The sequence below is a fragment of the Daucus carota genome, chromosome 9 (assembly GCF_001625215.2).
Source record: "Daucus carota subsp. sativus chromosome 9, DH1 v3.0, whole genome shotgun sequence".
Classification (NCBI taxonomy): domain Eukaryota; kingdom Viridiplantae; phylum Streptophyta; class Magnoliopsida; order Apiales; family Apiaceae; genus Daucus; species Daucus carota.
In genome coordinates this window covers 25,496,369-25,512,142 of record NC_030389.2, presented here as the reverse complement: position 1 = coordinate 25,512,142, position 15,774 = coordinate 25,496,369, and the positions used below count along the sequence as shown (strand labels likewise).

The following is a 15,774-nucleotide window of genomic DNA, read 5'->3' as shown; positions in this document are numbered from 1 at the left end:
AGAAAATAACCCTCCTGATAAACATGATTCTAATCTTGATTTCCAACTACAAAATCAAGTATGTGAATTTAGTTGGTTCAGGGATGATATCCCTAAAAGACAAGTCCCTGTATCACCAACTTAAGTAAAAAAAAACTCTTTGGTAATATGTAATTTAGGAGATGTTTTAGTTGCTGATATGTAATTTAGGAGAATGAAATTTATTGGTGATGTTTTAATTGGTGATGATCTCTGAATTAACTAACTGTTTCTCATAGTTAATTAAACTTGTGTTGCTAAGGTGTAATGTTAGTTAACTGTTTTCCATATATAATTGTGGAATTGTAGCATAATTCTTTCTTTCTTGCTGATCATTCCTTAACTTAATAACAATCACTTCTGTCTTTATATTTAGTTGTCTAGTTGAGTTTTTAAATTATCCGCATAATTGGTCTCCTTCTTTTAATCCATATATGTTCATTTCTGTAGGATGGCAGAGAAGTTGCTGAATGTGAGGTATAACTATGATGGCACATTCAACAAGACAATTTATTCAGGGGGGAAGAGTATTATTATCAGCCGCCAAGATGTGGATGAATTTTCATATACAGATTCCTGCGAAAGTGGTGGGGACATAAATATATATGTGGATTGTGTTGTTGACAAAGAATGCAAGCCACTGGAGCCAGGGGTGCCATTTCTAGTCGTACGACCAAGAAAGAACATACTTAAAGGTCATTTCTTATTTTAAATTTTAAATTTAAATATAATAACAAATTACTAAGTCATATTTACTTATAATAAGGCTTGCTTATGTGTTTAATCTCATGAGACACATGTTTACTGATTTGTGTCTTTTTGCAAATTTCTGCAGAACATCTACACAGCAAACAGAACAAGCGTACTTTTGTTTCTTCACACCAACTACAGCAACAAAGGCAAAGCAAGAGGATTCCAAGGTCACCTCAGTTGCAGGAGGTTGAACAGAACAAGCTTCCAAAATCACCACGTTTGCAGAAGCTAGCGAAGAAGAATCTTCGAAGCTCAACTCATTTGCAAGAGGTTCAAAACAACAATCTGCCAAAGACACCTCCAAAGAATCTTCGAAGCTCAACTCATTTGCAAGAAGTTCAAAACAACAATATGCCAAAGACACCTCCAAAGAATCTTCGAAGCTCAACTCATTTGCAAGAGGTTGAAAACAACAATCTGCCAAAGTCACCGCGTTTGGAGGACCAACAGAAGGATCTTTCAAGCAACCCTCAGTGGAAGAAAGATGTATGCCCCAACGCTGTATCTGCAATGGTGGCGAAAAGGAGGTTACACTTATCAAAAATTGATACAATTGAGGTAGTAATATTTTCCCTTAGCTCACACCTATTTTCCAACATACCAACTGATATTTTCCTGATTTCACACTTGCAGTCGGGCCGAGTGAATTAGTATGAGCTGCGTAAAATTTAGAATGTGGAAGAAAACAAAAAAAAGTTCAAGGAACTCGGATTAGGAAATTATGCTGCTAATCCAATTAAGCCGATAGTCCAGCAGAGTATAAAGGAAAAGAAGGATCGGGATGATCCTGAATATGTTGTGAAAAATGAGACGGGAGATGAAAGTGATGACACTTCAGAGGTAATATTTTATACTTATTATGTACACTTTTTCTTTATTTGTGTTTATTTTATTATTAATTAGCTGTTTGTGAAATTATATGAACCTATTGGGTAATTTTGTGTAAGGGGTTGCATCTGATTTTGCACTTATTATGTACATTTTTTCTTCATTTGTTGGTAGAGGCCTCTTAACTTAATTAGTAATCAAGAATATAGATAAAAAAGAGTTGTTAATGCTTTCTTTTTTGAGAAATTTTAAATGTTTTGTGTTGTTAATTTTAAGTTTGTTTTGTAAACGCTTATTCATTTGTATATGGCTAGACACAATTTGCATGCAATAATTATGTCTTAAAATTTCTAAATAATTATTTTTTTTATTAAATTAACAATATCACAATATATATCTGTTTTAGTTATTAGAACAACACTGGTATGAACATAAACAACTTGAGTACCCTATAGCTTTTAATAATTTGTCATAAATATTTGTTAATTGATGATGTCCGTAATTTGTAAGAAATAAAATTGAGTACCTTGTACCTTTTTCTTATATTAATTTATAGAGTGTTGATAATCGCCAGTTTGATGTTACTTTTGGATAATTGCCATATGAGTTTATAATAGGCACGGACTTCAATAATATTTGAAGGTAGATTAGACACTCTAAATCTTCTGCATTTAAATTTTTATTGGATTAAATAGCAGTTTGGACTTGGTACGCTAATTTGAGTTTAGCTTTGAGTTTGGCAGTTTTTTAATTCTATTTTTAAAAATGCACTCAAATTATGTAATGCCCAAATTCACAGTTGTTAAATTCAATTTTACTTTAATTAGTTTGAAAAGTTCACGAGTGAAGTGTATGTTCCGATTACTTCGATTTTTTGTCTACCTTCAATGTTCCCGTACCAAGCTTGTCTAATTCATTGTCTAGTTACGAGTGAAGTGTTGTTTCTTTTACTTGACAGAAAGAAGATGACACAAATCAGAGGTCCCCATCAGAGGCTAAAATCTTTGTAGAAAGTCGCAAGCGCAAGCCTGGACACGAGTACAAGTTAAGTCCAAAAGCAATTAAGAAAAAAATTGTAAGTAAATTATCTTCTAAAGTATATATATTTGAACTCATTTTACCTCTACCTCTGTACACTTGACAAAACTTTCTCTTGTAGGAGTCTGTTGAAAAGATAACAAAAGAAGGAAATGATGCAGCTGAGCTCGTTCCCAAAAAGAAAAAGAACCGGCCAGATTGGTTGGTGGGAAGGCAAGGTAAAACAGCAGCTTCGACAGAAACTCCAGTTGATCCGATTACACAATATATCTACAGTCGAGGAGCTGCACACAAAGATTGCTCAGCTAGAGAGTGAGATGGAAGCGAAGGTCAATACAAAAGTTCAACATAAAATGGCCTGGTTGCTGAAGAAACTCGGAGAGGCAAATCCGGGTCTGAAAGTTGACATTACTCATGACTTTTGTGCAACTGTTTCTAGTGATGGAGATGAATTTGGCACTCCAATCACTCCTGGCACCGCTTCTGGAACCGCTCCTGGCACCACCCGTGGCACCACCGACTCTTTAATATAACTGTTTCTACGTAAAACTTAGTTAATATGAATTTGTCATCCTTCATTTTGTTGTCAGATTGTTTTGATGTTGCGTTTCTTAAATGGTTTGGATGGGATTGTTTTATGTTGGAGGATGGTTGGATATTTGTTCTTTTGGAGTTTGGTATTTGTAGTTTAGGTTGATGTATGGTGGGAAGTTTGGATGGATGTTTGTTGGATTGTTTGTTGCATTATTTATATTTATAATGGGAATGCTCCAAAAACAATGCAGGCATTGCAGAAAATTTTCAAATATGTGTTACAATAGCTCATTTTAACGTTACAGCTGATTAATGTTTGTGTTACAGTTAGTCCACTTAGTGTTCCGAAAGCACCTTTACTGTTACAATAGGCACACAAATGGTGACGTGGCAGTCCACGTGTAGGACCCACACGCTGACGTGGAGAGTGATGGACCCACCAACATGCTGACGTGGCTATTTGGGACCCACAGGCTGACGTGGCAGCGGAGGCCCCACCACACTGACGTGGCTTTGTGGGACCCACATGCTGACGTGGTAGTGCGGGACCAACAAGCACGTGGGTCCGACGTCAACATGTGGGTCCCACGCGCTGACGTGGCTGAGTGGGACCCACATGCTGACGTGGCCTCTGTGGGTCCCACATGCTGACGTTGCAGGTGAGGGTCCCACATGCTGACGTGGCTTTGTGGGACCCACATGCTGACGTGGCTTCTGTGGGTCCCGCATGTTGACCTGGCCTCCGTGGGACCCACATGCTGACGTGGCATATGTGGGACCCACATGCTAGCTTGACCGGTGGAATGTGCTATTGTATCAGTTGTTTACCGTTACAGCATCCCCTTATTATGTTACAGTAGGGCGCTGCTGTAACGTTTTTTGGCTGTTACAGTTGATTCCAGTTTGTGTTACAATAGGGGCCAATTGTAACGTTCGCAAACGTAACACCCATTAGTGTTACAGTAGCTCTATTGTAACGGATTTTGGCCCTATTGTAACATGACTTGGGCATTACAATTGGCCATTTATGGCGTAGTGATAGTCTCAAAAATGATAAATGTTATTAATTTAACAATATTATTAATTCAATGAGGTTTAATATACAATATCTTTATTATGCTTGGACTGTTTTTTTAAAATATCCATTTAAAGTGGGCTATACATTTTTACCAGTTCTGTTTTTGGCCAAATACAAATTTACAAGCATTAGTACATAGTAGTAGGTCTGATGCTGACTTTACAAAAAAGAACTTGCTATATTACATTTATATATGCTCCTATACCAATGTTCACGAACACTATGCTTGTCAGTTGTCAGGGAATACTTGGCGGATTTTCAGCGGAGCTTGGCTGCGTACTCGAAACATTAGCAAGCCACTGGAGTAGCTTCTGAACTTCAAAAGTATCGTCAACAAAGTACTTGGCCGTGCCAGGCTTTTGCTCCACAGTGCAGAAAAAGATTTCCGGAACGGCGGGGACCACCACAGATGAAACAATTTTCAAAGTACCGTCGTACATGTCTCCAATGCAGAGGATAAAATCAGGGATCTCACCATTGCTAACCATTGTCGCGATTACCTTTTCTGTGACCAAGCCTTTGCTTGCATCCTAAATATTTTAGGTTGCTAGTTAAGTAAATTACTGTACAATGCACAGCGAAGACCGAAAGAGGGAGACGAGAGACACATACCTGTGGTTTAAGCTCAACAATATTTTTTCCCTTTCTAACTACTGCAGGTTCGTTAGCAATGACGTGTTTACAATGATCCGACAATTCCTTTGCCTGCAAGGATTCAAAATCATGATCTGCATCTTGACGGTGCCAAACCAAAGCACTTTCTTTGACTTCGATGGTGGAACCATCCGTGACTTCTGTATACGAATTTATTATACGCTCCACTGTTGCCTTCCACTGGAGATCCACAACCAAACTAGATTGCCATTCAGAAGTTTTCTTCCACCTGCAAACCAAAGGCAAGAAGTGCCACTAGAAAAGGTCTCTAAGAAGTTTGTGAAGGAAAATACCTTATGAAGTACCCATGTTCAGCAGCTAGTCCTAGACCTTCACATGGAGCCAGCCACTCGGTTAAGGAACTTCTACCACTTCCACTAACGATAAACACAGTGTTCATAGGATCATCACACAGAGTGATAAGAGCAGTTTCAGCTTCACTACTAAGGTTTTTCTTGGTCGAGGAATGAGGAACAAGGATGCCAACAAAGTCTAGAAATATAGCCCTCCTATTTGTCTAGTTGTACGCAGGAACTATGCTTTCAAACAATTTTTGAAAACATAGGGAGAAGGCAGCAACCTTAAATATGAAACTGAAGCCCATACCCCAACATTGATAATTATAGTGATCAAGACATGCTCTCTCCATGCTATGGACGAAACTGCGAGCCCAATACGCCACATCAAGAGACTGAACATAGCTATAGTTCTGCTCATGTCTTAATTGCCTTAAAAAATCACCCATGGAGATCGTAGAACGCATAGCCTCAGCTACGAAACTAATACCCCATGGATTTATTCCAATTGTTCCACTCAGAGATGGAGAACAACCAACATATTCATAAATGATTAGCGCACTTATTTCGAGGAGAATATGACATAATTCCCCTAGCTTCATCCATAGTTGTAGAGCCCTGCCTGCAAACGAGATACATGTTAGGGACTAGATTCATTCCATCTCTTACAGCATTTATTATGCAACATTCCGAGGCATCATAGTAGGCACTCTTTTCACATTGATCAACTGGTCGATCAATTAGAATCACTAGTTGATGACCACAAGAACCATAAATCTGATTAATCCTGTTAGCAGTTCCATACGTCTCCCATCTCACTTCCTCAATGTCTTCTCCTGAGTTTCTTTCAGGATTGATAATTTGAACAAGAACCACAATATCCCGCAAGTTTTCATACTTCCTCAATAGCTGTTCAGATGCTAATAACTTCAGACTAATTGCCTTGAATAAGTTCATGTCGTCTACGCCAACAATTACATGGTTCCCCTTGAGCTTCCCTTCGAATTCCTTGACTTTCACTGATGTAGAAGGAATATTCAGAACATTTTCAACTTTTTCCAAATGAATTCCTATAGGCAGAATCTTGATATACACCGTGCGAGCACTATAATCCAGCCCAATTTGTCCTCGTTTGGACTCACAGTCCTGTCCTAGCATTATACTACAACATGAGAAGATGAGGCGACCAAAATCGAAAGTATGAAACCCGATGAGATCATAGTTCAACAAAATCCTCAGAATGTCAGCACTTACATGAAGTGTTTGATAGATCTCTGATGCAAGGACTGGACTATGGAGAAAGAATCCGAGTTTGGCCCTGTAGCGCTTATTTCTCAAGAACACAAGGACCGCCATGAGGTGATAGTCATGAATCCAAATATAATAGATAAATAAGATATTTTTTTAAGGTGCAGTTCTGCTCCCTAACTAATAGTAGAAATAAAGTAATGGTTATAAGGGTTCTCTAAAACATGACCCAAGTTAATAAATGTCTCTAACCAAAAAATGTCTACATTTTTAATGTGTTTTTTATACGCAATAAATTATAACTAATTGAACATCACTAAAATTATAGACACAATTGGGATAAAAAGTTAGGCACATTTGAAAACTTTACAAATATAAGGACAAATCCGACAGTGGCTTAAAAATTCAAATTTGGACCAATTCTAGCCTAAATCTTCTCAATGGGGGCCTGAATTACGGTCCAAATTTAGGCCACTTAGGCCAACACTATTGAATCCATGACTTTTTGGGGTTGTTTGGATGATTTGGTTCGGAGTATTACTCTTAGCTCTTTGCATTTTTAAGGATATTAAATTAATTTGAGAATATGTATATCCTAATAGATTTCCGCCAGCGGGTTTTATCTGAATTTGGGGTCAACATTCTATTCTTGACATTTAACTAGTTTGACTCAATTTCATTTACTGTAGCAAGACCCGATCCACCATTTCCAACATGAAAAGACAGACCATGAGGCTCAACATAATAAGATTTACCAAACTCAGCTAAATTCCCGTGCATGAAAAATGGTGATTAACCTGAATGCAACTCCCTCATAAAAAAAGTTCTAAAGGATATTGTATTGTATAAAATCCCATTTTGATTAGACATGTTCTGATCTTCACTTGTTTCTGCATAGATATTCAATGAGTATATATTTATGCAAATTCCAGAGGATTACTAACCTTAATTAGCTTTTTAATTTGATTTGAATAATGATTAAATAGCACATCATCTGTTTGATGAAATGATGTAAAGAAGTGACTGTGATTTAAGTTGATTTGGTTCAATATAACTATTAAAACGGAGAATTGTAGGAAAAGTCCTTAATAAAATTAAGGTTGTTGGCCTAAATTAACGGAGAGACACACTTTGTAAAAATTTCGAAACTTGAGTATTGCATGTGACACTTATTAAAAGTTGATATTGTAAATGGTGTTGTGCTTAAAGTGCAAGTACATATAATTCACTTTACTCTGTATGTATTTAAATAATAATTAAACTTATTCCAAGATTATAGTATTTTCATATAATATATAAAGAATGCAAAAATCCCCATAAAAATATTAATTAAATTCATTTTACATGAACTCCGGTTAGTAATAAGGTAAAGGTCTCTCGTACATCATTTTACAACATACAAGTATCAAAATGTTTAGGAATAGAAAAAAAGCTGAATACCCATGGTGTATATACGTGAGGTCGAACACATGTTACACATTTGCACGAATAGTTATGATACTATTTTTCCAGCATCATGTTCATCAGCAGAGACGACCACATATGCCTACTTGCATGTTTGACAAAATTTGATTTTTTAAAATTTTTTTATGGGAGACCTTTAGAAGTAAACCTCAAACGCGGACCATCCTATTAGATCGATCCAACACTAGGTAAGTCGATGGTAAGTGACCCCATATCATGTTTTTTGGGATTAGTTACACATATAGAAGATGCGTATTAATTTCCCAATAATTCTCACCTTCTTATTCACCAAGAATTATACAAAATAAATCTTAATTTCTTTATTTTCTCCACCTTCTTTACTTTTGACATATTATACAAGGGTTAGTGTAGAGTAAAACTATAAAGGAAAAAAGTTGAAAAAAATAACCGAGAAAGATGTAGATTTTTAGGTATTTGAGTAAAAAATAATTGATTATATTTAGCATATCCTAAATTTTTAAAGAAAATATGGAGTTTAAAAATACCATCAAAAACTAAGAACTTTATTTGGAGGCAAACTACATAGTGTATTCTTGTAATGGTGTAGCTCTTTTAAAAAAGAGTACCATTTGAGGAATTATGTCCAATTTGTAAGAAAGATAACGAGACAATTTCTTCATTTATTAATTTCATGTCCTTTTGCTCAAGTTTTCAGGAGAGGCATGGTGTTAACGAATTTGAGAAAGTGACGTTTGTGTTTAATTCTTACTTCCAAAATTTTTTAGATAAAATTGGAAGACGTCATGATAAAAATATTTAGGTGATATGTTGAGTGTTATGGTGCATTTGTAATCAGTGATTTGGAATAGTAAGTAATCATTAGTGAGTGATGTTATTGATGCAGTGACGATTTCAGAAAAAGGAAGAAAAGAAAGAAGACAAGGCTACACTTATATGTATCTGATGCACGGATATCGGGCTTTACATGAACGAAAAGCATGCTGGCATTAGGAAAGAACTTTTTATTATCTTATAATGACAATAACAAATAATAAACGGCTAGTTAATAAGTGTCTTTGGCAAAAAAATGTCTCCAGTTTTTTTTTATATAATAAACTAATTATTTGGTAACTAATTTAAAATCACTAAAATTATAGAAAGAATTGACAAATTTAAGGCAATAAACATTAGCGTGTAAGTAAATAGTTGTGAAAATCTGAAATATAATTAAATACTCATAAATAATATTAAGATTATTATAAACAAAAATTACAAGTAAGAGGAGAGTGACATGCAAGATTGTAATACTATGTACAGATTCAAAAATTAAATAAAGAACAAGCACGAGAAGGAACACCAAACCTTCAATATCAGCTGTCTGAATACATGATTATTATAATAATTGTGTAAAAATATTATATAAGAAAGTACCTGGCATCAAATAATCAACACCAAAATACCAAACAAGTTCCCCAGGCACGTGAAAACCATGTTGTACTTAAAACAGATAAACTCCTTCCTTGTGGTAATGGAACGTGCATGTTTTACCTTTCTGTCTTCCCGAATATAACCTTTCTGTCTTCCCGAATATAACGAATATATGTGTTTTGTCTTCCAGAATATAACAAATATGTGTTTTGAAAGTACTTACAAACCCGCCTCCTCCGAACTGAACAAACACTGCTTTTATCTGGCGGAAAGTTAGAACCTAAAACTCTATGAATACAAGAAAATATGAGAGAGTTGTATATTGTTCTGTGTGTCAAACAATGAAGCAATGGGCTCAATTTATAGGGGAAAAAATGTAACCCCCAAGCTAATTAAAATTGTAACCCAATAAATTAATTCTCTAACCCCAATTTAAATAATTTGTAACCTACACAGTAATGAACAAATTAATCTTGACTCATTATTATAGGAGTTACACAAATTAATTAACATAAATTTGAAAATAAAGGCAGTCGAATATAAATGATCGAAAATAAATACGGAATAATGTAAATGGTCGAAAATAAGAACTACGACTAAAAGAGGTTGAAAATAACTTTGATAAAAAATAACTTGTCCAAAACATATATAAGTTCCACCGGGGATTGGATATGACTGGTCGAAAATATCTCATGGAGAAAGTTTTTCCTCCCACAATATTGGTTGAAAAGATAGCGCTCGGAATTAATTCCCGAGTGAAAATTTTCCCACCATTGTTCCTAAAAAAAAATTCAAAACGATTTATGTGATATTATTGGAGGCGATTCGATTTCATTTGAATATCTAAATTCGACTACAAAAAAGAATGATATATTAATTTCGACCACATGATTAATGCTATTATTCAATTAAATTCGATCAAAAATAAAGATTGACCAATTAAATTCGACCAAGTATGTTTAACTCTAATTGGTCGAAATTAATATGTATGTTCAATCAATTTTGCATTTTTTGCCTGAAATAATTTTTTGGGCTGAAAAATTCAAAATGCTAATCATGATCGTATATGGTTGAAATTACCTGGTCTAATAATTCGGTCGGAATTAATTAAGTTCGATCATTTATTTATTTATTCATTTATTAACGTAGGAACCCGCAGCCGCTACCCTTCCGGTGCGCACTCGGTAAACCCACGAGTTCACGTAATAGCCTGCAAATTACTTGAATCAAGGTATACCGTACTTAAGCGACAGGTTCTCATCCATGAGGCATAATCACACATTCTCCCACGAATCTTGGTCACAGGTTTATTTATTTATTTTTGACATGTTTAATTTCGAATAGTTGCACAAGGTCGAAAATAAAAATATTCGACCGTTTATTGTCGAAAAAAGAAGACTCGTATATCAATGTTGGATAATGAATTGCTTAAAATAGTAGAAAGATGGATTCAAACGACATTTTAATGAAACAAAATTATAAATTAGAGATGGTTGGACGAGAGGTGGACTATGAATGTTGTATAAAATCTAGGTTCTTAGTTGGTTGTAAACAACAAAAATTTCTTATAGTAAATAGTCATAATTTAGTTATTTTTATTATTTGAATAAAAGTTTGGGTGATTAAATTTTGAGAAACAAGATTTTGTGAATAGAGCATAATTATTTTGAGAAAATTTTAATTAACTATCGGAGATTTTGAGATATGAAATAATTTAGTTGTAAGGTTCTTAAATAAATAACCTTGAACGGCCCAATCTAATCATTATGTTTGGACCTCAATTTGAGAGACGTGTATATGAATAAGGCTTATTGACTCTAGATATTAGTTGTGGCCCAATAGAATCTACCTTGGACCGAGAACATAACAACCCTCATTAGGGTTTGTATTTCATATTAGAAGGGCGGTGAAACCAGGCATATTGCGCTCTAGATATTAAACTTGGGCTGAGAATACAACACCCTTCATTAGGGTTTGTACTTCATATTAGAAGGCGGCGAAACCAATAATAATAAGAAGGATTTGTGCAGAGCCTCCTTTCAAGATAAATTTGAAGCAATGGCTCACTGTTTGGATAAAAGGAAGGTAAGATTATTTTATCTATCTTGTGATGTATATCATCTTATCTTTTTACAAGAAATCCCTCAAGAAAAGAACTTTTGTCAAAGAATAGTGTTTTGTATTTCAAATCAATAATCACATCCTTATTTTTCTAGTGCATGCATCATTTACATTCTTCAATGTCTAAACATCACAACATGAGTTAACACTTACTTAACTCATTATATTATATAATTCAAATAATTAAATGTTTAGATTTTAAACATGTTCCAAACCTTAATGAAGTTCCCACTTTTAAATTAGGGAAAAATATCAAACGCATGATTCACTTCTTTAAAATGTATCAAAATCATCATTAAACAGAAACTTGACTCAATATCATCATTTATTTTAAAAAATTGATCAGTCCGTCAAAGTCAACTCATATCTGAGTCAACTATAACGTTTATGTATTCTGATGTGGCAGAAACTCTGGACGTGGCACTGTGACCACTTTTTTTATCATGCTTGCGTATCTACCTCCAGAGAGCATTATATGCATATTAGGTATACTAGCATTCATATATTTTTTTATTTTTTTGCCAAACATATATTTTTGTAATAATTTTTTTTGCTAGACATATTTTTTTAATAATTATTCTTTTTTGCCAGACATATATTTTTTTCAATAATTATTTTTTTGCCAGACATATATTTTTTTAATAATTTTTTTTGCCAAACATATATTTATTTAATAATTTTTTTTTTGCCAGACATATATTATTTTAACAATTTTTTTTTTTTGCCAGACATATATTATTTTAATAATTATTTTTTTTGCCAGACATATATTTTTTTAATAATTTACAAATCTAGCATAAGTTAAATTGTCTCCATTAATTCCTGTTTTGCAGTTAATTGTGATGGCTAAGTATTTATTAAAAAATAAAATAATATAGTTACTGAAGTAACATCTTCATTCCACAAATAATAAAAGAGTGCATACATTGTGGTACAAAAATTACTTAATATTGATCATGAACAACATACCAAAATACTACTGCAGCCTGCAACAAAAGCATGCAAAAAACTAAAAAGAGTCCGATGATATTTAAGGTTTTTTCTTCCTCAAGCAGTTAGTCATCCAGTAAGGCCTATCCTTCCTTTTAGTGCATGATGTCTCACTAACTTTGCCCTTATTTTTTTTTAGAACATCATTTAAATCAGGGGTTGTCTTTGGTGTCGGTATAGGGTCTTTGATGACCACACCAGGTGCTGCAGGTCTCCTCACCGGTAACTTGGGCCTGCATGTGCCACTCTGTTTATTCACTCTGGTGTTCTGATCATAAGTATTTTCAGCTTGTGCATCATTCCCTTGTTGTGCATTTCTTTGTTGGTCATGCCTAGTAGGACAAGTTGTCTTCTTATGTCCAGGCTTCTTACATAGACTGCAGTGCATTACTTTACCTCCCCTATATTTCTGTAAATCCGGGACATCAGGAACTTGAGACATGTTTGCTTGACTCTTATTTTGAGTCCCTCCTTCCCACTCCTCCCTTCTCCTCAACCTCTTAGGTCTCCCTCTTAGTGCAGTAGGCATTTCAGGTGGTAGTAGTTCACAAGCTGAAGTGAATTCCCAAAATTCTTCTCCTCTTAGAGCTGAGATTGATTGACTGTAAGCCTTCAGATACATGTCTTTAGAGTAATACTTTGAAACATAATCAATAGGCTGATGTCTCCTATCGTGAATAGCACTCACAGCATGTGGACAGGGAATTCCCGTCAAATCCCAGTGCCTACAGTCACATGTTTTTCTATCTAAGTTCACAGTGATAGACCTTGTACCCTGTCTAACCTGTTACATAATACATAATTTCAGTTAGTGCTTATTCAGCAATGCAAGTGCCTCATTCTAAAACTGCAATTTAACATAAGAAATTCACCATATAAGTTCTATCACCATCCCATGATGCTTGCCAATTCCTGGAAGCAGTTACAGCTTTGTCAAGTTTGAGCTTAATGTTAGGACAGATTGTACATTCAGTCGCTAACATTTTCTCCCTGTTTTGTCTAATTCTTGTCATGAGTTTGAAATGTAACTCCTGAAACATACTCAAAATTGGCAAAAACCTGCAAATTCAAACATTAAAGGTTGCTAGCATTATGGTCAATCTTAGTTAATTTAAGACGTAATTGTAATTAGAAACTAACCTTTCATTTAGGATCCAAGAGTTGAAAGACTCGGACATGTTGTTCTCAACATTGTCACATACCGAGTGTGTTCCAAAAAAAGCTTTAGACCAGCTACTTGGAGGCAAATTTTTTAATTTATCAGAGAGAGGTTTCGATAACTTTTCTAAACCCTTCATGATTCTCTGATGAGCAGCAGGGTATGTTGCACAAGCAGCAAACCAAAAAGCCTTTCTAATAGCACCGGTTTTGTATCTACAAGTTAAAATAACTAATTCAATATTTATATATATGAAGTTACAAACTTAGCTACTTATTGCATACCTTTTTCTAATGTTAGCATAAAGGTGCCTCGTGCACAGCCTGTGCTCCACTCTTGGAAGATAGTGTTTAATTGCATTATCCAAACCCTACGAAAATTACATAGCCTTTATAAGTAGTGATATAAAACTGAAAAATACACAAATAACAAACTTTACAGGTAATAGTGGTATACCTTCTGCTGATCAGAAATGATGGTATAACCATGACCATCTCCAAGCGACAAATCCTCTCCAAGCAACTCAATGAACCACTTCCAACTATCTGTACTTTCAGACTCTACAATCGCATATGCTACTGGAAACATCATGTTGTTTCCATCCCGACCTACTGCACTCAATAATTGGCCCCCGCAAGGTGTTTTCAAAAAACATCCATCGAGTCCTAATACTGGCCTGCAACCTAGTTTCCATCCCTGTTTTAGTGCATGATAGCATATATACATTCTTTTGAATTTGTTCACATCATCATCACTGACCCTGCTTGTTCTAATATCAACTCTATTTTGAGGGTTATTTTTCAGCAATTCATGACCAAAGTCCCTTACCCTGGAGTAATGTACTTTCAAACTATCAAATACACCTTGCAAAGCAGCTTTTCTAACCCTAGAGCACTTGATTCTAGGCACTTCTACTTCAAGCTCTTCTCTAATTGTTTCCATCATATCCTTCACCTTCCATTGTGGATTATGTCTAATCCTATCACCATATTTTTCTGTTAAAAACTTAACACTTATCAGATTATTATAATAGGGCTTAGTGCATAGATGGTCGTCAAGCAATGTCTTAATCTGAACAGCCTGTGCATCTCTTAACTTGCCACACCAAATATAAAATCTGCAGCCTTTCTCACACCCCACTTGGACCCTGTCATTGTCATTTGTAATGAAATGAAGAGCTCTTCTCTCCCTGACATCATATTCTCTAACAGCAGTCCTAAATTCCTCCATAGATGAAAATTTCATGCCAATTTCAAACTTAAAAGGACCATCTTTGTTCTCATTATATAACTTGAATTTTTTCTTTGTTTTTTTACCAGGAGCAACACTCACATAACCTTGTTTAACATATTCATCCCCACTAGATTCATTTTCAGATCTTAGTTCATCACTAGCAAACTCCTCCTCATCAATATCTATATCTAAATCAGGAACCTTGAAAGTGTTCCTGCCTTCCTGTCTGTCAGCATCACTAACATCACCTTCCTCATCATATTCACCCTCTTCTGCTTCATACTCCAAATCAAAATCACCACCCCCTATTTCCTCTTCATCTAAGTAATGATCAGCACCTCCCATTTCATCTTCTTCCAAATCATAATCTTTGATATTAAATTTTAATATTTTATCTCTGTTTGGTTGTTCATCAGTACATTGGAACCTCTTTTTATGATCAACATAAATATTAATCAAATTATATGGCTTACAAACTTTCAACATATCTTCCAATGTGTTTTGATCATACAGTAGTCTTACCCCTTTCTCAAAGCTATGCCCATCAGTTTGGAAGTAAAGAAAATCATATTTGCTATACTTAAACTTTTCTGAATATTTCAACAGATGGAGCATACATAATTTGCTAGTATCCACATCTTCAATAATGTCAGTAGTACCATGATGGTGTACACAAATCTTAACCCTAGAACCCATTCTGCATAAAAATTATGGATTGTAAAGAAAAACCCATATACTCAGCATATCAACAAACAAACAAGCAGCAGAGTGGATAAACGTGATCATTCACACAACAAAATAAAAATAAACAACATGCACGACATATCAATGGAGACTAAGTAAGAATAAGTTACCTTGCCTAGTGATGATCCACGTGTTTGATTTAGCCTGCAATAACCTTGAAGAATCAATCAAAATCTTCTAGATTGCAAGTTGAGATTAGGGTTTTATCCCCTTCTAGTTCCCGCCTA

The 15,774-nt window shown here is 34.9% G+C and overlaps 2 protein-coding genes across 2 annotated transcripts; both read right to left on the bottom strand.

The window, feature by feature from the left end:
• Positions 1-4,485: 4,485 nt before the first annotated feature.
• Positions 4,486-6,555, bottom strand: LOC108192402 (probable alpha,alpha-trehalose-phosphate synthase [UDP-forming] 9). The gene is made up of 5 exons (XM_064085264.1): positions 5,919-6,555; positions 5,484-5,821; positions 5,197-5,420; positions 4,862-5,132; positions 4,486-4,779 (listed from the first exon to the last, which is right to left on the bottom strand). Exons 1-5 carry the CDS (start codon positions 6,553-6,555, stop codon positions 4,486-4,488), a joined length of 1,764 nt encoding a protein of 587 aa, XP_063941334.1.
• A 6,732-nt stretch (positions 6,556-13,287) lies between these two features.
• On the bottom strand, positions 13,288-14,204 carry LOC108201329 (uncharacterized). Its single transcript, XM_017369624.2, has 3 exons — positions 14,027-14,204; positions 13,855-13,940; positions 13,288-13,785 (listed from the first exon to the last, which is right to left on the bottom strand). The coding sequence occupies exons 1-3, from the start codon at positions 14,159-14,161 to the stop codon at positions 13,518-13,520; spliced, it is 489 nt and encodes a 162-aa protein (XP_017225113.2). The 5' UTR covers positions 14,162-14,204; the 3' UTR covers positions 13,288-13,517.
• Between the last annotated feature and the right edge of the window lie 1,570 nt (positions 14,205-15,774).